Genomic DNA, 21,044 nt, shown 5'->3' with positions numbered 1-21,044 from the left:
CCCTCGAGCTGTCCCCTCCTGCCCAACGCCCCTTCCAACTGCATCCAGGAGGGATGCACCTCTGCAGTTAGGGCTTCTCCAGTCTGTCAGAGCCACAGGGCAGACCCAGCTCCCACAGTAAAGGACCAGAGGGGATGGATGCTCGCCATGCCCCCAGCGTGTTGGGCAGCACTTGGCATCTGCCTCCACGTGCCAGCGCCGCGAGGCTGGAGCTGAACCGCCTCACCCTCTGTGTCCCCTGCCCGGCCTGGCGCTGCAGGGATGGGCTCTGGAAGCTGCCAGATCCTGCACCCCAGGGCTGTGCATGTAGCCATGGGGGCAGGAGCAAGGGGCCCTGCACCAGTGGGGGCTGAGCGCACCGGGCAGCAGCCAAGGCCAGAACCGATTAATACAGCTCGGTACAGCCGTTACACATTAACTCCCTTGTTTGTCCCATATTCCCTGTCGGGAGCCTCCTGCCAGCACCCAGGGTCCAAGAGCATGGCTGGTGCGTGCTCATGCAGCCGGGACAGGAGCTGCATTGGCCTCATGGCCCTTGGACCCCCCCAAACACCACAGAGCTGAGCCAGGACCGTTATCGGGCAGTAGCGTCAGCAGTGCCGAGGTTCTGGCCACCAGTCACAGGAGCCGCAGCAGCACCCATGAACTACACAAAAATTCGGTCAGGAAGAGCACCTGAGTGCCAGTTTATTGGGAAGGGTGGACAGAAGGCAGAGCAGCCCGAGGAGAACCCATCCCACAGTCCTGCAGTGAGCTCCGTTCATGGGCTCCTGGTGCAGCCCAGGGCATCATCCCCCATCCCAGTTCCCATCCCCATCTCTGTTCCCATCCCTGTTCCCAGAGGCTGGCATCACCACAGCACCCAGGGTCTCCTGGGTCCCAGCAGCCCTGGAGCTACAGCAGCCCAAGGGCCAGGTGGACATTTCGGGCATCCTGGAGATGCTGGGTGCCCATGGCCCAGTGTCACAGCGGTTCCCACACCACCTGCTCCCTCCACCTTGAGCAGAACCTCAGCGTGGACCATGACTCCAAAGGGACCTGCAGCTTTGTGCAGTGCCCAGCCCTGTGTGGCACCATCACCCTTGAGCATCAACCTACCTTGAGGAGGTAGCAGGAGTCCCAGTCCCAATGGGGAAGAGCAGCTCTGGGCACCCCACAGCCCTTTGAGTGGTCTCTTGGATGGAGTCTCCAAAAATCACTCCTAGGGGCTGTTTCTCAGAGGCTTCGAATCTGCTTTGGGCAGCAACGTGGTGCCAAAACGAGAGCTGAGCTCCTTCAAAAACCTGGCCCTGAGCACACAACAACCTGAGTGTGGGGTGGACAGGTCCTGGTGCAGCAGCAGAGCTGGTCTGCACCCACCACTGCTGCCAGAGCCCCTCTGTGGATGCCCTCCAAGGATGTACCCGGTGGCTGAGCACGGGCAGCCCTCGCTGGAGGGGACGGGGGCAGCGGTGGCCCCAGCCCAGTCAGTGCTCGCCAGATGATGGGGCCACGCTGAGGTTGAGGAAGCCCCCATAGCGGAAGGGAGGCAGTTGGGGGGCACAGGTGGCGGTGGTGGGCAGGCAGGCGAGGGGGTTGTTCTTGCACCCAGCAACATCCTGCTCGCTGCTGAAGTAGACGCTGTCAGGTGAGTCCACTGAGGGGTCCTCGTCAAAATAGTTGTAGGGCCTCAGGAAAAAGCCAACCCCAGTCCCCACTGTTGCCGTGTTGGGGACGTCTTCAGCATGGGGGACGTGTAGGAACCCCACAGAGATCCAGGCAACCAGGTCCTGGGCAGAAGGGGAGCCAAGCACTCCATCAGGCTCAGTCGGACCCTTCCAACCCAACAGCCACCCAGTTTGGCTGTGGGATGGGTGAAGCCACTGGCCAGGACAGCACCTGGAGCGCTCGGCTCCCCTCCACCCAGGGGACCCCAGCTCACCTGGTTGGCGATGGTCTCATTGTTGATGAAGTCAGCGAAGGCGACGGTGGGTGTCCAGGGGTCATTCTGGTTGTAGATGCTGGTGCTGGTGGGCTCCTCTTCCTTGCGCCGGGTGACGGCCAGCTTGTACCTACCAGCACAGGGGGCAGAGGGACTCATCCTGCCAGCACGGGGCTGGTGATGCTGCGTTGCAGCAGCAAATTGGGGCCGGATGCATCCCTTGGGAGGACCTGGTGTGTCTTAGGTCAGGGAGGGAAAGGCTGGTAGGGACCAGTGCAGCAGCTATGGGCAACAACCCCAGCACCTTTGGGCTTGCGGGGGATCGCTTGCTGCCTGTGGCTGCTCCAGCACAGCTGGGAAACACAAACGGATCCAAACGCAGCTGCTGCGGCGGCTGCCCAATGCGCTTCCGTCAGCCAGAGACGTTTTGAACTCCAAAACACAAGCTGCTAAACTTCACCCTGGCAGGGAGCCAGCGCTGTGCTCATCCCAAGCACTTTCCAAGACATTCTGTCCTCGCATGAAGATGGTCAAGACCTGGGGATGCCCGTGTTTCCCTTGGGAGTTTGTTCTCCAGCCTGGTTACCCTCACAGGGAAAAACACATTTGATTGCTCTAAATTAATCTTATCTGGGGTCAGATTCCTGCCTGTAAACTGCTATGAACAAATGTCATTGAGCAATTTTTCCAGGGATTTTCAAAGCCAAAACATATTCATGTTGGCTGTTTAACCCTTCCCTGCAGCCCAGCACAGGCTGAGAACCATAAAATCATGGAATGGTTTGGGTTGGAAGGAACCTTAAAGCCCATCCAGTCCTAAGTGTGTGCCAGGGACACCTCCCACTGGATCCGGTTGCTCGAAGCTCCATCCAACCTGGCCTTGAACCCCTCCAGCGATGGGGCACCACCACTGCTCTGGGCAGCCTGGGCCAGGGCCTCCCCACCCTCATGGGAAAACATTTCTCCCTAAAATCTCATCTCAATCTCCCCTCTTTCAGCTAAAAACCATTCCCGGTCATCCTCCCTCTGCCCTCCCTGATCAACAGCCCCTCCCCAGTTTTCCAGGAGCCCCTTTCACTCCTGGAAGCTGCTCTGAGGTCTCCCTGGAGCCTTCTCCAGGCTGAACAACCTCAACTCTCTCAGCCTTTCCTCATAAGGGAGATCCTCCAACCTTCAAATCATCAACATTTCCATTTGCTGGGAAGCAAGAGCAGCCAGGGACACAGCTGGGAGGAGAAGGGATGAGGGCCACGCACACCCCGGCCCCGGCACCCACCTGCCCCAGCTGATGGACCTCTCCATGGGGCTGCTGATGGGTAGGTGCTCTCCAGCAAAGCTGACGATCTGGATACGGTAGCTGCGTGAATGCCCCCACTTGTTGGACTTGGAGCTGGCAAAGGAGATGTAGCGGGGCATGGGGGCATTGAGTATGAAGGCTGCCTCATCCTCCTTCTGCAGCTCCTTCCTGCGGAGGTACAGCCGCTCAATGGTGTTCTGCATGCTCCAGGGGGCTTTCACAAGCTCATACTCCATGTCCTGGGTCTCCACAGAGTTCAGCTGCCCTGTGAAGCAGAAGGGAAACCCCCCTCAACCTCCGCACCGTAGCCCACAGCAAACCACAGCCACACACAAAGGCATCCAGACCTACCGTCAACATCCAAGTCCACCTTGTAGTGGATGTTATGGAGGTGCATCGTCCCCAGCGTGTGGGGCCCAACCCTATTGCCATAGTTGACCCCTCGGTCGTGGAAAAAGGAGGAGCTGATGTAGCCGGTAGCGTGCATTCGGACCTCCAGGGCCCCATTACCATGGAACATGAAGTCCCAGACGTAGTCATAGTTGATGAGAGTGGAGATGGCACGGATGACCAGTGTATTTTTCCGCAGCCCACCATAGTAGAAGGACTGCGAGTCAGAGAAATGGCGCCGTAGAGGGATGGCAGCGTCGTGTTCAAAAATGCAGAGCGACTTTTGGTTGGTTTGAGGAGCGTCAGAATCCACCAGGTAGTGCCGATCCACGTAGGTCGCCGTGTAGGGGCAGTCGAGGCCCCGGACAAGCTCATAGGCAAACCTGCCCATGCCAAAGCTCCCATCAAGGTAGCGGGTTGACATTCCCCCGGGGCAGTTGGAGCCATACATGGCGACGGCTTCCTGGAGGCTCAGCTCATAGACAATCCTCTCTCCACGGTACCTGATATCAAAGAGACGTGGACCGGAGCTGGGTTTTATACCAAAAGCGATGCTCCAGCCCTGGAAGGTGATGTGGTTATCTCTGACGCTGTAGCGGGGACCCTGGGGCTCATACTGCAGCGGTTGTGGGGGGCCAGGCAGCTGCCGGGGTCTCAGCGAGCCCAGCACTGCATCATCCTGGGGCTTCTCGATCCTGATGACCTCAACCGAGTTGGCCAAAAATTTCTCCTCTAGTTCCCCTGTGCTGGCAAAGTACTGGCCATTGTAGAAAACTTGGCGCAGATGCCAGCGAGAGACCTGGAGGTCCTTGTGGTCCACCAGCACCTCCAGCCCCACCGGTGAGAGGTAGTAACCGGTGCCAGGCACGTTGTGGAAAAGGACAAACCAAGTCATGCGGTCACCAGACTTGAAGCCCGGTGGGGCTGTTACGAGTGGAGCCAGATCAGTCCCGTCAGACTGGCAACACGCCGTGAGGAATCGTGGTGCCTTTCTCAGCTCCTGCTGAATGAGGGTGTTGATATCCATTAACTCCTTGCTGGTAAAAGGTCTGCGGTGGTACGGCAGTTTCCCCCCGTACTTCTGCACCGTGACGTCCCGGTGGTACATCGGCGATGGCAGCGGACCCACCACGTACTCGGTGATGTTGGGGTCTGCCTGGTTCCCAAAGTACAGCACAGCCAACGCCTCCCGGGGCGGGCGAGTCCCCCCACCGTCCAGGAACCGCAGCACCTCTGCCTTGGCGGGGATCTGCACGTCGACGGAGGCGATGCAGTTGTCGGAGGGCTTGGCACGCGAGGCATCCACCAGTTGCACCCCAAGGTTTCTCTGCAGGTACCGCACCACTTGCACCATCTCCTCCGGTGTCAGATCGGCAAAGACCAGGCTCCGGTCATCATCGGTGTCATCCTGCGGCGGGGGCCGGTGCTGGCAGGTGCTGGGGGCTCTTCCTCTGGTCAGCAACACACAGACTAAAGCGAATATCGTGGCTAAAGCCAGAACGAGGAGGATGAGCACCGTTTTCACGTTCATGTCTGCTGAGGCTCTGAGAGCTCCTGCAGGCTCGCAGGGCGGGTTTCCAGCTGCAGAATCCTCCCAACAAACCGCTAACAGAAGGGGATGGGTTTGGGTGGGTTTGGGTTTTGCCTTTCTTTCTCAGCAGGGAACAGCCCAGAGGAGCTCAGAGGGGGATGTTCAGATTTGCCCAGGAATTGCTGAGAACCATAAAAGGCAGCTTTGCTCTGCCTCCCCTGTGGGTCATAATTTTAAGTAAACTTAATGCTTGTACATATGTCCTTCCGTTCTCATCCCACGTGCTACACTGCAGACCTTGGAGACGACACGTCCAGTCTCTTGGGGGAAAAGAAATGCATCTCCCTACACCTCCTTCTCTTAACCCTGCGGAGGCAAACAGCCAGGCAGGCAGCAGAGACCGTAAGGATGATATTCCTCTTTGCAGAGCACTGCTGAGCACAGCACCACGGCCACATTCTGCCTCTACAGCCGGAGCAGAGAGATCGCAGCGTTGCACGCCAGTGATTCCATGCATGGAAATGCACCGGTCCTGCAGCTGGGAGGGAGGGGACAGCTGCTCATCACCACCTCAAGGGTGCTGCACCTCAATGGTTTCAGCCTGGAGAAGAGAACACTCCGAGGAGATCATAGAGTGACCTTCCAGTACCTGAAGGGGCTACAAGAAAGCTGGAGAGGGACTGTTCAAGAAGGCTTGTGGTGATAGGATGAGGGGGAACGGGTATAAACTGGAGAGGGGCAGATTTAAGCTTGATATAAGGAAGAATTTCTTCACCATGAGAGTGGTGAAGCACTGGCCCAGGTTGCCCAGAGCAGTGGTGACTGCCCCATCCCTGGAGGGGTTCCAGGCCAGGTTGGATGAGGTTTGGAGCCCCTGATCCAGTGGGAGGTGTCCCTGCCCATGGCAGGGGATTGGAACTGGATGGGCTTTAAGGTCCTTTCCAACCCGAACTATTCTATGATTCTAAGATCCTGGGCTACGTGCTGGCTGTGAGAAGGGGAATGAGGGCTCCAGAGCCCACCAAGCATCCTGGCAAACAGGCAGCGGCTGAGCAGCGCCGCCCCCACAGCAGCCACGCGGCTCCTGCGCCCCCCTGGCTTCAGCCTGGAAGGGGTCTCCCGTGGGAACTTGGCCAACGTTGGGTTGAGTTGGCCAACGTTGGGTTGAGTTGGCCCACGAGGTTGAGGTTTGGTGGGTTCACGCAGAGGCACTTGTGGGGCCAGTTCTGGCATAGGGACGGCGAGATCCCTCCCTGTAACGGTTCCCTTCATTCCCCTCACCTGCACCCAGAGTGAGGGACTGAGAGCTGCAGTTCAAGAGGGTTCTGGCTCCATTCCCAGCCTCACCCACACAACTTGATGCCAGCATTCTCCTCGATCCCCCTCCAGAGCTCCGAGAATCTCCATCCCGTCCCTCCTGCCCTCCAGCTGGACCATCCCTGTGCCCACACGGGCTCCAAGAGCCTCCCTGCTGGGCTGGTTTGTGGATGTAGGAAACACAGCAAACACCCAGGATCATCCCCCCCAGCAGATAAGAATGAGACACTCAAGAGAGCACTGGGTCGGGTATCATTTTCATTTTAACCTCATTTTAACCTGAGATAGGCACTACACAGCACTTGTTTCTACAGAGGAGGAACAGGAGTTTCTTCTCGCTTTCCTCCTGCAACAGACTCAAATCCAGCAATTAACAGAGATAACATCGGCTTCCATCCGGCATCATGCCAGGAAGGCTATGCCTCCCTTTTAAAGAGCACTATTTTAAAAGCAACAATTAAAAATTAAGTCATTGCACAACTGGAAATGGAGACAATTTCACTAAAACGCTGAAAACCTGAGACACAAGAGTCAAGTCAGGACCTCTGACTGCGTCTCTTAGAACTGTCCTGGAGGTTAAAGCCTGCTCATATTTTGGAAACCATCATAGGTGAAAGGGGGAAAGTTCGGTAAACACGAGGCGGTTTGGGGCAGGCACGCGATGGGGTTGATGTCACACCTCGTGAAGTCCTGCTCACTGGTGAAAAACACGCCGTCGTGTGAGTATATGGAAGGGTCCAGGTCATAGAAGTTGTAGGGTCTCAGGAGAAAGCCCACCGAGTTTCCCACCGTCACAGTGTTGGGAATATCCTCAGAGTGTGGGATGTGAAGGAAACCCGTAGTTATCCAGGCCACCAGGTCCTAGGAAGGGAGGAGCCACAAGACAGTGGTTATTTTGGAAGCCTGCTGGGACTGAAAACTGCTCAGGGGCCATGGGAAGATAGAAGAGAGCAGGAGGGGAGATCTTAAAGCAACTTCCAGGAGTGAAAGAGGCTCCAGGAAAGCTGGGGAGGGGTTCTGGATCAGGGAGTGCAGGGATAGGATGAGGGGGAATGGTTTTCAGCTGAAAGAGGGGAGATTGAGATGAGATCTTAGGAAGAAGACCCCTCTCCCTGTGAGGGTGGGGAGGCCCTGGCCCAGGTTGCCCAGAGCAGTAGTGACTGCCCCATCCCTGGAGGGGTTCCAGGCCAGGTTGGATGGGGCTTGGAGCAACCGGATCCAGTGGGAGGTGTCCCTGCCCATGGCAGGGGGTGGAACTGGATGGGCTTTGAGGTCCCTTCCAACCAAACCATTCTGGGATTCTATGATCTCCACAGGCACCAGCCTGGCCATGTTCCCACACGCAAAGCTCTCCCATCCTAGTAAAGATCCCTTTCCTTCCCCACAGACCTGCTCGCAGCCACAGCCATCGACCCAGCAGAGGGCCCTGGCCCTGACCCCTGCAGACAAGCTCTGGCCTCGCAGATGTTATCCTGATGTTTTGCCAGCATTTTCCATAGACTCACTCAGCTCCTGGAGCAGCTCTGGGGCTCCCACTCAGCCCAGGGCTGGGTATGACAGCTACAGCCCAGAGGACCCCAGCTCACCTCGTTGGCGATGGTCTCATTGTTGATGAAGTCAGCGAAGGCAACAGTGGGTGTCCAGGGGTCGTTCTGGTTGTAGATGCTGGTGCTGGTGGGCTCCTCTTCCTTGCGCCGGGTGACAGCCAGTTGGTACCTGAGGACGAAGAAGAGATGGGAGCAGCCCGTTGAGGCAGGGCAGAAACAAGAGCCAGCTCCCCAGAGAGCCTGCAGAGCACAAACCTACTCCAAGTAACCCCAGCCCAAGGGAGCGTCTGCCCCGGGCCTCCCCATCGAGGAACATCTATGTGATGTCTCCCCAGCCAGCAAGGCTGGAGGTGTCTCAGAACCTGCCATCCCAGTCAGAGCAGCCTGACCTTGCCCAGCTGATGGCCCTCTCCATGGAGCTGGCTTCGGGAATGTGGTCCCCGGCAAAACTGGTGATCTGGATCCTGTAACCACGCTGGTGGCCCCACTTGTTTTTACTGTTGGCCGCGAAGTAGATGTATCTGGGCATCTTCGATTGGAGTCGGAAGGCTGCCTGGTCCTCTGTGTCCAGGACTTTCTTGGTGAGTCGTGGCCGCTCTATCTGCTGCTCTGGGCTCCAGGGAGCCCGCGTCATCTCAAATGCCATGTCATGGGCCACCAAGGAGTTTTTCAACCCTGTGGAGCAAAAGCAAAGTCACTGAGAAGCATCCTTGCAGTGCCCCATTCCCCACCAACACCAGTGCAGTCAGAGTTTGCTCTCCCCATCCTCACATCCCACATTTGTGGTCTGAGTACCAACTCTCGTTCATGTGAGCAGTTGCTGCTCAACAGCAGTGTGACCACACGTTGTGTGTATTTATCTAAGCTCTAAATTTGTCTGACCCGGGCAACACCACCCTGTGGTAGACACCATCATCCATAGGGACTCACCCTCTGTGAGAGACCAGGGGAGCCCCATCCCAGTGCAGAGGAACGGGTTTGCTCCCCAATGCAAACACATCTAAATTAACCCAAGTGTTTGATGGTCCAGGCACTGCACGTGCACCCAAAAGGATGGATCCTGGGTGCTGGGAAGCACTGGGAAGGGCGCAGGGCTCTGAGAACATTTGCACATCACAGAACTGGAGCAGCGCTGCGCAGTTCAGGTCTTTCTACCAATGAGTCACGAGGCAGAGGCTCAGAGCAACAGGAGGGGCACAAGAACAAACAAATCTGGGCACAAGAGCAAATAAATCGAGGGACAATACAGAAACGAGCTGGCTGAGTGCGCTTGAGGCAGAGAAGCCAGTGCTCAGCACCCACTGCCCATCCCAGACGGAGATGCTCCGCTGCCCCACACGAGCTCCCAGCTTGTGCCAAGGCCATTTCAGAGCCGAAATGGCTTTGAGCACCCGGATCCAGTGGGAGGTGTCCCTGCCCATGGCAGGGGGTTGGAACTGGATGGGCTTTGGCATCCCTTCCAACACAAACCATTCCAGAATTCGATGCACATCTGGCCATGCTGGAAGGTTTGAGCAGAACTTTGGCTGTGAGCTCCCAGGGCTCTCATCCAGCTCAGCACCAGAGCTGGAGCCCCACGGAAGAAGATCCACACGTGGCAACCACCACCGTGCTCATTCTCTTCCCTTTTCTGATGTGAATAAAACCTCTAACCCCACTCCTTCCTTCCAGTGACACTCTTGATTTCATCTCCCTCTTTCCCTGTTCTTGCAGTTTTGCAATCCCCCATCCTTACCCAAGTAAGAAACTCATCTGAAACCCACATGGAACGCTAAACTTGTATTTCTCAATTGCAAAGAAATTGGGAAATGTTTAATAGATGGCAGGAGCACACAGAACATGGAATTTCAGCAGGAGCGTGAGGACAGGTTTGTGATATAGATGGTAGGGAAAGACTTAGGAAACGGCAGCCAAGGCTCCTGTGAGCAAAGGATCCCTGATGTCCCTGGCAAAATGCAGCACAGCCCTAAGCTCAGAGCTGGCCACCAGCCCAGCATTCGTCTGCTGTGCCCTTCCGAGAGGGCAGTTGCCGGTTCTACTCGCACACCAGCAGCAGGAGCAGCTCAACAAAGCTGTAGGAAGCAGGAAAGTGAGCTGAAAACCACATCCCAACAAACCAGCTTGATCAACTCTGTCGTTTGGGGCTCAGGGTGGGGCGAAGAGGGAAGAATCCCAAATTCTGAAGAACCCTGGAGGTGTTGAGGCCAAAGGGGCAGCCTCGGGGCTGTCTGCCCAGGCAGGAGGGGAAGGAGCCCTTCCCATTAGGGGCAGGGGCTGAGCCACAGCGGTGCCAGTGCTACCCAGCCCAGGAATCATAGAGCCATAGAATCACCAGGTTGGAAAAGACCTCTTGGATCATCGAGTCCAAACACTCCTGTCTGCCACTAAACCGTGTCCCTGAACACCTCGTCTGCCCGTCTTTTAAATCCCTCCAAGGATGGTGAATCCACCCCCTCCCTGGGCAGCCTCTGCCAGCGCCCCATTACCCTCACTGTGAAAAATCTTTTCCTGATATCCAGTCTGACCCTCCCCTGGTGCAGCTTGAGGCCATTCCCCCTTGTCCTGTCCTCTGTCACTGGGAGAAGAGCCCAGCTCCCTCCTCTCCACAACCTCCTTTCAGGCAGTTGTAGAGAGCAATAAGGTCTCCCCTCAGCCTCCTCTTCTCCAGGCTGAACACCCCCAGCTCTCTCAGCCGCTCCTCGTAACCCTTGTTCTCCAGCCCCTCACCAGCTTCGTTGCTCTTCTCTGGACACACTCCAGAGCCTCAACATCCTTCTTGTGGTGAGGGGCCCAGAACTGAACACAGTACTCGAGGTGCGGTCTCACCAGTGCCGAGTACAGGGGCAGAATCCCCTCCCTGGAAGGCACAACTCTGCGAGGCACTCAGGGGTAACCGCACGGAACAGAAGGGGAACCTCTCAGCTGTGTGACAACAGCTTTTAACTGCTCCAAGAATAGAAGGGAGGCAGCTCTGTGTTATACACCACCCTACCCCAGGCATGGAAAGAAAAAAACCTGTGTAAGGATCAAAAAACGTCAAGTTTTGGGAGTCTAAAAAAATTCAGGAAGGGTACAAAGGAGACAAGACCCAGACCTACCTCCCACGTCCAAATCCACTTTATAGTTGATGGAATGAGTGCGTATCGTACCCAGCGTGTGCTCCCAAACCCTGTTGCCGTATCTCAGGCCATCCCCGTGGAGAAAGGATGAGCTCGCGTACCCCGTGGCCTGGACCTTGCCTTCGATGGCCCCGTTCTGGTAGAAGATGAAGTCCCACACGTAGTCATGATTGCCTACAGTTGCAATGGATCGAACGACCAGAGCAGAGTTGACCAGCCCCCCATAGTAGAGTGACTGCAACTTGGAGTAGTGGCGCCTCAGAGGGGAGCCCAAGTTCTGCTCAAAGACGCAGAGAGAAGCCTTCTTCTTGCTGGGCTTCAGAGTCTCTGGCAGAGAGTATGTGTCCACATACGTGGCTGAATACGGACAGTCGACCCCTCGCACCAAGGGGGAGGTGTAGCGCCCGATGCCAAAGCTCCCATCCATGTACCTCGTGGACATCCCACCAGGGCTGTTGGAGCCATACACTGACAATGCCTCTTGGATGCTGATCTCATAGGCAACCCTCTCCCCCTTGTGTCGGATGTCAAACAGGCGCAGGCCCGTGTTCACACTCATCCCAAAGGCAAAGCTCCAAGCCTGGAAGACGATGTGGTTATTCCTGATGCTGTAGCGGGGACCGTGGGGCTCGTATTGCAAAGGGAACAGCGCAGCCGGAGATGCCCGGGGTTTCATGGACGAGAAGTCCCCATCCTGTGGTGCTTTCCTCACCTTCTCCACTCTGATGCGACCCTGTACGTAGGTGCTTTCCAGCTGAACCATGTCCCTGTAGTACTGCCCGTTGTAGAAGACCCTGCTCACCGCCCACCGGGAGATGTCCAGGCTGCTATGGTCCACCAGCACCTCCAGCCCCACCGGGTGCAAAAAGAACCCACTCACATTCTGAAACACAATGAACCACGACTTACGGTCTCCAGATTGGAACCCATGAGGGGCTGTGGTCTGAAATGCAATGTTGGTGCCGTCATACTCAAACACTTCTTTCAGGAAGGTCGGGGCTGCAGCAAAAGCTGTCATCTTTAAGAACGCTCCCACCCGCTCATACTCACTGTGCAGCATCGGTCTGCGGTGGTACGGCAGTTTCCCCCCGTACTTCTGCACCGTGACGTCCCGGTGGTACATCGGCGTTGGCAGCGGACCCACCACATATTCGGTGATGTTGGGGTCTGCCTGGTTCCCAAAGTACAGCACAGCCAACGCCTCCCGGGGCGGGCGAGTCCCCCCACCGTCCAGGAACCGCAGCACCTCTGCCTTGGCGGGGATCTGCACGTCGACGGAGGCGATGCAGTTGTCGGAGGGCTTGGCACGCGAGGCATCCACCAGTTGCACCCCAAGGTTTCTCTGCAGGTACCGCACCACTTGCACCATCTCCTCGGGCGTCAGATCGGCAAAGACCAGGCTTTGGGTCGTGGACCCTGTCTGCTCCACAATGTGGGGCTGGGATTCACAGCTGGGCGATCGCTTCCCCCTGCTCAGCAGAACGCAGGAGAGAATGAAGACTATCACGCCAGCCCCAGCCAGGAGAACGTAGGGGAGTTTGGGGTGCATCTCTCTGGGACAGCACAGAGGGTTTGGCTGCAGCATCCACAATACGATCCTCACCTGTAGACCACGTTCTTAATTCATTTACCAAGCGTGGGCGTAAAGGCATCGTTTGGGAGGAGGGGAGGGAGCCTGGAGCCTGCATGGGACTCTGAGAGGAGATCACAGGTCCCAGCCAGTCCAGCCTGTTTCCTCCCCACCTCAGACAGACAGAGGAGCCAGGTGGAGAGACGGCGCCTGACTCACTCCCCAAGCTCCTGATGGGTTTCCCTGCTGCGGGGTGACACCACAAAGAGCCCCTGCCTCGGGCTGCGCAAGGGACCTTTGTTTCTCCCACGTCTCCCAGGAAGCTCTGTCCCGTCTCGTGTGGATCACAGGGATGCCGTGGGGACAGGCTTGGCTGGTCCTTCTCCTTCCACACCCTGCGCGCCTGAAGGGCCCGTCTGGGCTGGTGCTGCAGGAGAGCCCCAGACCTGACAGCTCCCTTGAACCTCCATGTGCCTGTTCTACCTGTCGCCTCCAAGTCCCTCCCAACCCTGAAGACCCGGCAGCTCCGGCTGCAGGGAGACTGGCCGAGATGGGTGGAAGCTCCCTGGCCAGAACAGGCAGCACTCGCTGAACCCCTCAGCAACCATGAGCGACAAGCAGCATCGTCAGTGGCCGCACCAAGAAGAGCAGAGGCTGCAGGATGACCAACAGGACACATCTGTCCCCATCCAGCCATCCCAACCCCACTCCAGCAAACATGATCGTTGGACAAGAGCTGTTACGGAGAGGATTAGTTACTGTCAGGAAGTCGTTCACGACTCCTGACCTTCCCTGGTGAGGAGAGCAGTGAGCAGAGAGCTGGAGCCACTCCGTCCTGGTGTGAGGTGGCTGCTCCTGCATGGCCACCAGATCCTGTAGGGCTGCCCCACTGCCCCCAGCCCCGCAGCGATGCGTCCCCAACAGTCGAGGACGGCTTTCCAGAGAGATGCCTGGAAGGGCTGAAACCACTACAGCCCTAGATCAATTCACCGCTTCCAAGCATGTTAATTTAGGAACTTCTGTTTTCATTCTCACTTCCAGCCAGGGAATAATTGCTCTTTTTCCCCCCCTGCAAGTCCCACAGCTGCCTCAGATCAGGAGCCAAGAAACCTGAGTGGGAGATGACCCATTTTTGCTGTGCTGCACTTTTGCCTTTCCTGTGCTCAGAAGGCAGGGAGCCTGCTGGGTGTCTCTGGAGCACCCGCGCCCCGCTGTGAGGGACCGAGCTCCCTCCTTCACGAAGCGGAACAAGTCTGGGATTTTAAACAACTCTTCTCAACAGCATTTTGCAGCAGCCGGGGCTCAGGGCTGCAAACGGAGCAAGGAACCGAGGGGCACGGCAGTCACAGAAAAGGACTTTGCCACCACACAGGAACTGTATTTTAGTGTGTTTTAGAGCCTCGCGTACAGGAAGAGAACTGGTGTCAGCCCTGTTTTTGAACATAATGATGGCATCAGCACCTTTCAAAGCCACACAAACCACTGCAGCACAGGCAGGGATGAGCACACACACGCCAAGGCCGAACACTTGCAGGGATAGGACAAAGGGGAACGGTTTTCAGCTGAAGGAGGGGAGATTGAGATGCGATATTAGGAAGAAATGTTTTGCTGTGAGGGTGGGGAGCCCCTGACCCAGGCTGCCCAGAGCAGTGGTGGCTGCCCCATCCCTGGAGGGGTTCAAGGCCAGGTTGGATGGGGCTTGGAGCAACCGGATCCAGTGGGAGGTGTCCCTGCCCATGGCAGGGGGTGGAACTGGATGGGCTGTGAGGTCCCCTCCAACCCAAACCATTCTATGACTTGCTCTGGACTCAGCCACAGTTTGATGTCCACAGTTCTCCGACGACTCCCCACAATCCAGGAGACAGCACAGGCTACTGGAGCTGCTTTTCTCCTCGGGCTGGTAAGAGTGGAGCCCATTGCCTACCAGTGATCTCTTTAGTCCTTTTAGATGTTCTACCTCTTTAGATGTTCTTTAGTCCTCTTTAGATGTTCTACCTCTAGAGGTAGAACATCTTTTTCCACTTTCTTTCACAGAAGCAGATTTCAATAACAGCATCTACACCAGTCTGCACCCCAGCACCATCACTGCCCTTGCACCCTCCTGGCTGCAGGGAAGCAAAGCTGTCCTTCTAGGCTGAGCATCCGTGCGTCTCCCAGGGCAGATGCCAGCACTTCCCTGGCTCAGCCCACCAGACGGTGCAGAAGGAGCTGCTCCTGGACTTAAATAACTCTCCGCGGGGATCCACTGCCAAAACTGTGACTCTGAGCAGGAATAGAGGAATTCATTGGCTCACTGCAGCACTTTTGCAACCCAGGACTCAGGATCCAACTTAGGAGCATTTCCTCAAAAGAGAAGTGAGGACAGAGCTGCATAAGCCGAGCCCTGCAGAGCGCCAGCCCACCTGCCTCACTCCATGCTGAGCAGTCGAGATACAAAAAGGACTTTCCCACGTTACAAGGAACGCCGGGGCCAGCGTCAGACGCAGCGAGAGCAGGCTCACACCTCCAGCCCTGCAGACAGGGCTGCGTCTCCCTGTCTGCCTGCCCATGCCTATGGAAACACGGACCGTGCCAGATGGAAGGCCTCAAGGAAACACAAACATTATTCAGCCGCTACCTTTCATACTTTCCCTGGGCTGGACACAGAGCTCCAGACAACTCACACTGCCTTCAACTCAATGACCACTACAGACTATTTTATACAGAGAATAAAATCGCAACGAAGAGGTCAGAAGAGGGGAAAAGCAGAGTTCTGGTATCAGTTGTTATTAAACTAGCAGGCAATCCCATCCCTAAGCTCCAGGGTTCACCAGGATATTAACAGAGACAAAGGAAGACCCAAACCTACCTCCCACGTCCAAGTCCACTTTATAGTTGATAGAATGGGTGTGTATCGTACCCAGCGTGTGCTCCCAAACCCTGTTGCCGTATCTCAGGCCATCCCCGTGGAGAAAGGATGAGCTCGCGTACCCCGTGGCCTGGACCTTGCCTTCGATGGCCCCGTTCTGGTAGAAGATGAAGTCCCACACATAGTCGTAGTTGCCCACGGTTGCAATGGACCGAACGACCAGAGCAGAGTTGACCAGCCCCCCATAGTAGAGCGACTGCAAGTTGGAGTAGTGGCGCCTCAGAGGGGAGCCCAAGTTCTGCTCAAAGATGCAGAGGGCATTTTTACTAATTCGAGGGACCTGGGAATGAGCAAGGTAATGCACATCCAGGTAGGTTGCTAAATAGGGGCAGTCGACCCCTCGCACCAAGGGGGAGGTGTAGCGCCCAATGCCAAAGCTCCCATCCATGTACCTCGTGGACATCCCACCAGGGCTGTTGGAGCCATACACTGACAATGCCTCTTGGATGCTGATCTCATAGGCAACCCTCTCCCCCTTGTGTCGGATGTCAAACAGGCGCAGGCCCGTGTTCACACTCATCCCAAAGGCAAAGCTCCAAGCCTGGAAGACAATGTGGTTATTCCTGATGCTGTAGCGGGGACCGTGGGGCTCGTATTGCAAAGGGAACAGCGCAGCCGGAGACGCCCGGGGCTTCATGGACGAGAAGTCCCCATCCTGCGGTGTTTTCCTCACCTTCTCCACGCTGACGCGTCCCTCTACGTAGGCGCTTTCCAGCTGAACCATGTCCCTGTAGTACTGCCCGTTGTAGAAGACCCTGCTCACCGCCCACCGGGAGATGTCCAGGCTGCTATGGTCCACCAGCACCTCCAGCCCCACCGGGTGCAAAAAGAACCCACTCACATTCTGAAATAGAGCGTACCAGGTGATCCGATCTCCAGACTGGAGTCCACGGGGAGCAGCGGTCATGGGTGCTAGACTGGCTCCATCGTACTCCAGCACTTGCTGCATAAAAGATGGAGCTGTGGGGAACACTTGGCTTTTTAAGAACCCTGCAATCTGTTTGTATTCAACAGCTAGAGGTGGTCTGCGGTGGTACGGCACCTTCCCCCTGTACTTCTGCACCGTGACGTCACGGTGGTACACTGGCGATGGCAGCGGACCCACCACATACTCGGTGATGTTGGGGTCTGCCTGGTTCCCAAAGTACAGCACAGCCAACGCCTCCCGGGGCGGGCGAGTCCCCCCACCATCCAGGAACCGCAGCACCTCTGCCTTGGCGGGGATCTGCACGTCGACGGAGGCGATGCAGTTGTCGGAGGGCTTGGCACGCGAGGCATCCACCAGTTGCACCCCAAGGTTTCTCTGCAGGTACTGCACCACTTGCACCATCTCCTCCGGTGTCAGATTGGCAAAGACCAGGCTCCGGTCGTCATCGGTGTCATCCTGCGGCGGGGGCCGGTGCTGGCAGGTGCTGGGGGCTCTTCCTCTGGTCAGCAACACACAGACTAAAGCGAATATCGTGGCTAAAGCCAGAACGAGGAGGATGAGCACCGTTTTCACGTTCATGCTGCTGCTGCTCCTGAGGCATTCACAGCAGCTTTCTGAGTAGGGTTTCTAGCTGCTCTCTCTCTCAGTTTGTGCTGCACTCGATGGATTAGCACGGCAAGTACAAAAGACTGGGAGAGGCGAGGGGAGGAGATCTGAACTTCGTGGTGACCAGAAAGGGCAGATCTCCTCTCTCAGCTGCAGCCTTCTCCGTCTCCTTCCACCAGCAGTGCCCTGAAAGAACTACTGGAGATGCAGGGTCAGTGACTCAGACACGTTTCACGTAATTCTGTTGCTTTTTCAGTCCAACCTTGCTTCCTGAGCCTTCCTTGTAAAAATGAAGATCCTGTCGGCAGCCCGAGGGGGCTGGGACCACTGAGAGGCTCTTGACAAGCCAGGAATTGTTGCCACACTGTAGAATTTCACCTCTTTGCAACTCACCGAGTTTTCTTGTTTATCAGGCTGCTTCCTTGTAAACATTCTCCCTGGCAGCATGATTCCAAGCTTGGAGTCGCTTCTTATTTAGTTTAAATCTTCCACATGGAAGCCCTTGCTGGAAAGACGTTCATCTATTTAGTAGGAGAAAAACTTTAGTAGGCACGGAGAGATGTTTCCCAGAAGGAGATTCAGGCCCCGATGCGCTGCGAACAACCAGCTCTTCGTTTGCACCTCTGAACAGCTACGAACTCATTAACCCCCACCAGAATTCCACTGGAACGAGATCACGCAGCTTTTGTCTCTGCCTCTGATTCAAAGAAACTGAGATGCAGTTTCTGGGAAGGTCCCGCAAGGACCAAACCACTTCCAGCCTGGGGCACCCAAGCACACAGACGATGGCAGCGCCCGACATCACCGTGCTGCCAGGCGACCGCAGCCACCTCCAGAATTCCTACCCAAGGCTGTGGGCGCTTCCCTCTGCCACCCCAATCAAGGGGCTCTCCAGCATCGTTCAAAAGCCTTGGCAGAACAAGGCAGCCAGACAAGAGGACTCAGCGCTCCATCCTGCCACGTTGCAGGTGCCCGGGGTAGACAAGACTGACCGCTTTAGCTACAAACCCTGCCTGTCCCCAAGCTGGTGCTGAGAAGCACAAGGCATCCAAGACAACCAAGGCTGGAGATTCAACCCAACATTTCCACTCCTGCTGCCAGCCTCACCTCACCTCACCCTTGCCTTCCCTTCCTCCTCCCATCAGAGTTTCCTGGTGGGAAACAGCCCCCTCCAGCCTGAGCTCTGCCTCCAGTTGTTGCTCTGCAGCAGGTTTGGCCCTGGGTTCAGCCCCTCTGTGGTCCTCTGGCCACGCTGACCAGACACCACACTGAGAGGCAAAAGGCGTTGTCCCAAGACACGCTCCATTATCACCACCACTGCAGCCTCAGCCTTCTTCAGCCCAGGCTGCAGCTGTGCAGGTCATGGACACTCACGTCCGCTCTGTGCCAGCACACGTCATCCCTGCCTCGCTGGCTGTCGTGCCAGGAAGGCCCGCAGAGCCGCAGCAGTCAGTTCACGAGGCCACTGTGCCAGAGGAGGAGTTCGCTCTGTGGCACAGACACCAGCGATGGGGGGAGACACGGCAGAGGAAAAGAGAGCCGTGGCTACCCCGGGTGCAACAGCTATAGGTGGGAGAGCTACATTGCTGTCATTGACTCTGAACCGGCTTTGGAGGCAGAATCAGATGCCCCCGAGTAGCCCAGAATCAACCTTAAGAGGCCTCAAGCTGAAAAATGGGAGATTGAGATGAGATCTTAGGAAGAAATGTTTTCCTGTGAGGGTGGGGAGGCCCTGGCCCAGGTTGCCCAGAGCAGTGGTGGCTGCCCCATCCCTGGAGGGGTTCAAGGCCAGGCTGGATGGGACTTGGAGCAATCGGATCCAGTAGAAGGTGTCCCTGAAGTTGGAACTGGATTTGCTTTGAAGTCCCTTCCAACCCAAACCCTTCCATGATTCTATGATTCTATAAATTAAGCAAAGAAGTGCTGACTTGCAAGACAATCTTTTCGATCTATAAAGACAACAAGGTTTCATGGATTTCTTGGGGTTAGGCTTGAAAGAAAAATTCCTTTTTGGTGTAAGCATCCGTTGGAGCGCAGAGAGGAAGTGCTGCCGTCTCAGTGAAGGTTTAGGCAGACCCCGGTCATACCTCTCGCCTCCCAGGAATTCAGCAAGCGTTCCGCGGCACCAGGACCTCCACGGCTGAGCCAAGGCTGCTGCAGCAGCTCCTCAGCCTGCACGATGCCCGCGCCAGCATCTCCTTAAAGCAGTACAGAAAGAGTAGGTCCTTTAGTTTTGACTTGGCCTCTTGGTTTTGCATCCCAAGTGCCTAAAAGTCAAGGCACAGGCTGCAATTACAGCCCATCATTTTCTAAGCAGCACGGCAGTAGTTGAAGAGAACTGGACCAGCTCCACAGGCCTCGCTGCCCCACAAATCATAGCTCAGCCTGGAAGATGTCTGAAAATAAAGTGTGGGCACACTCTTGGTTCTGTGCATCTTGGGTGTTTGGAAAAAAAAAAGAGAAACCCCACATCTGTAATGATATAGAATCATGGAATGGTTTGAGTTGGAAGGGACCTTAAAGCTCATCCACTTCCACCCCGTCCTGCCATGGGCAGGGACATCTCCCACTGGATTCAGTTGCTCCAAGCCCCATCCAACCTGGCCTTGAACACCTCTAGGGAGGGGGCAGCCACGACATAGCTGGGCAACCTGGGCCAGGGCATCCCCAACCTCACAGGAAAACATTTCTGCCTAAAGTCTGATCTAAATATTCTCCCTTCCAATTTAAAGCCATTCCCCCTCATCAGATCACTCCATACGTTTGTAAAAAGTACCTCTCCAGCTTTCCTGGAGCCCCTTTGAGTCCTAGAAGCTGCTCTAAAGTCTCCCCAGAGCCTTCTCTTCTCCAGGCCAAACTTCCTCAGCCTGTCCTCACAGCAGAGGTGCTCCAGCCCTCAGATCACCTTGATAAGAGGTCTAGAGAAGGGCTACAACAGTTCCATATCCTTCTTATGACACCCCTGTGACAAACCAACCCACAGCACACACATCGGCTTCTGCAGGATCCAGATGACACAAACGAAGCTTCCTGTGCTGCCTCTACAGGATGTGGCGCTGGATGCCGTGTCTAACGCCACGTTATTTAATTCTGCCCGTTTCTGCTCTACTCTCATGCTGAGGATTTTTGAAGCCTGTTACAAGCAACACAAGAACCAGCCTGCACTCTCTGGGAGCTCTGTTTCGGAATAAACAGAACAGCCCTAAATCCATCTCCATCTTGCAGAAGAACTTTCAGGAAGCAGAGTAATTAACTGAGCCCGCAGAGCCAGGAACCTGTGTCAATACCTTACTGATAAAAAGCACTCAGGGATCTTTAAGTGCCACAGACACCACTGCCTTTCTTGTGTGCCTTCTCCAAAAGAAGCCTGAAGCAGCTTAAAGCTAACCTAGAATTTAAACAATTAAGCGTCTCACTAACGGCAGCACAACAAGTTGTTTATGCCCCATTTGGTGCTTGTAGCTCTTTCCACAACTCAGCTCCACAGCCTGATTAGCCCATCACTCTGTCCCACACCTAATATAGGGAATTCACATCCTTCCACTGTTTATTTTGGCTACACGGGTGGTTTTAGGTATTGCCCATCTTATATTTGCTAAATTGCCCACGTCTCCAAAAGCAAGGAAGGAAGAGAGGAGTCTGCTGGTTTTCAGTCACCAAGGTAGAGGTGGCAAAAAATAGTCTCCGAAATTTATAGAAACCCAAACCAGAAGCAGGCAGCTTCTGGCTCATGGAAACTCGGAGTCAGTGACTGCCAGACAGCTGAGTAAAGAGTACAGTACAGAAAACTTCTCTCCAGCTCTCCTGGCACGTCCAAGTCTTAAATATACGTCAAGCCAGACCTCAGACTTCAGAAAACTCCCACTCCCACTCTCGCCCTTTAGGGCCAGCTTGTGTTAAACAGAAGGGT

The 21,044-nt window shown here is 55.9% G+C and overlaps 2 protein-coding genes across 4 annotated transcripts; both read right to left on the bottom strand.

The window, feature by feature from the left end:
• Positions 1 to 646: 646 nt before the first annotated feature.
• On the bottom strand, positions 647 to 5,283 carry LOC104054460 (membrane primary amine oxidase). Of its 2 annotated transcripts, XM_054088160.1 has the most exons (4): positions 3,570 to 5,281; positions 3,198 to 3,483; positions 1,922 to 2,051; positions 647 to 1,769 (listed from the first exon to the last, which is right to left on the bottom strand). In XM_054088160.1, exons 1-4 carry the CDS (start codon positions 5,137 to 5,139, stop codon positions 1,467 to 1,469), a joined length of 2,289 nt encoding a protein of 762 aa, XP_053944135.1. In that variant the 5' UTR covers positions 5,140 to 5,281; the 3' UTR covers positions 647 to 1,466. The 2 variants fall into 2 exon arrangements, with proteins under 2 accessions (XP_053944135.1, XP_053944136.1); XM_054088161.1 differs by lacking the exons at positions 647 to 1,769; positions 1,922 to 2,051 and adding an exon at positions 2,058 to 2,499 and having other exon boundaries at positions 3,570 to 5,283.
• Positions 5,284 to 6,706: 1,423 nt separating this feature from the next.
• AOC3 (amine oxidase copper containing 3) lies at positions 6,707 to 18,180 on the bottom strand. 2 transcript variants are annotated; one of them, XM_054088159.1, is made up of 4 exons: positions 15,541 to 18,180; positions 8,393 to 8,678; positions 8,043 to 8,172; positions 6,707 to 7,317 (listed from the first exon to the last, which is right to left on the bottom strand). In XM_054088159.1, the coding sequence occupies exons 1-4, from the start codon at positions 17,105 to 17,107 to the stop codon at positions 7,033 to 7,035; spliced, it is 2,268 nt and encodes a 755-aa protein (XP_053944134.1). In that variant the 5' UTR covers positions 17,108 to 18,180; the 3' UTR covers positions 6,707 to 7,032. The 2 variants fall into 2 exon arrangements, with proteins under 2 accessions (XP_053944134.1, XP_009553753.2); XM_009555458.2 differs by lacking the exon at positions 15,541 to 18,180 and adding an exon at positions 11,102 to 13,007.
• Between the last annotated feature and the right edge of the window lie 2,864 nt (positions 18,181 to 21,044).

This window comes from Cuculus canorus, chromosome 25 (genome assembly GCF_017976375.1).
Source record: "Cuculus canorus isolate bCucCan1 chromosome 25, bCucCan1.pri, whole genome shotgun sequence".
Lineage (NCBI taxonomy): Eukaryota > Metazoa > Chordata > Aves > Cuculiformes > Cuculidae > Cuculus > Cuculus canorus.
This window is presented reverse-complemented; position numbering and strand designations above follow the sequence as displayed.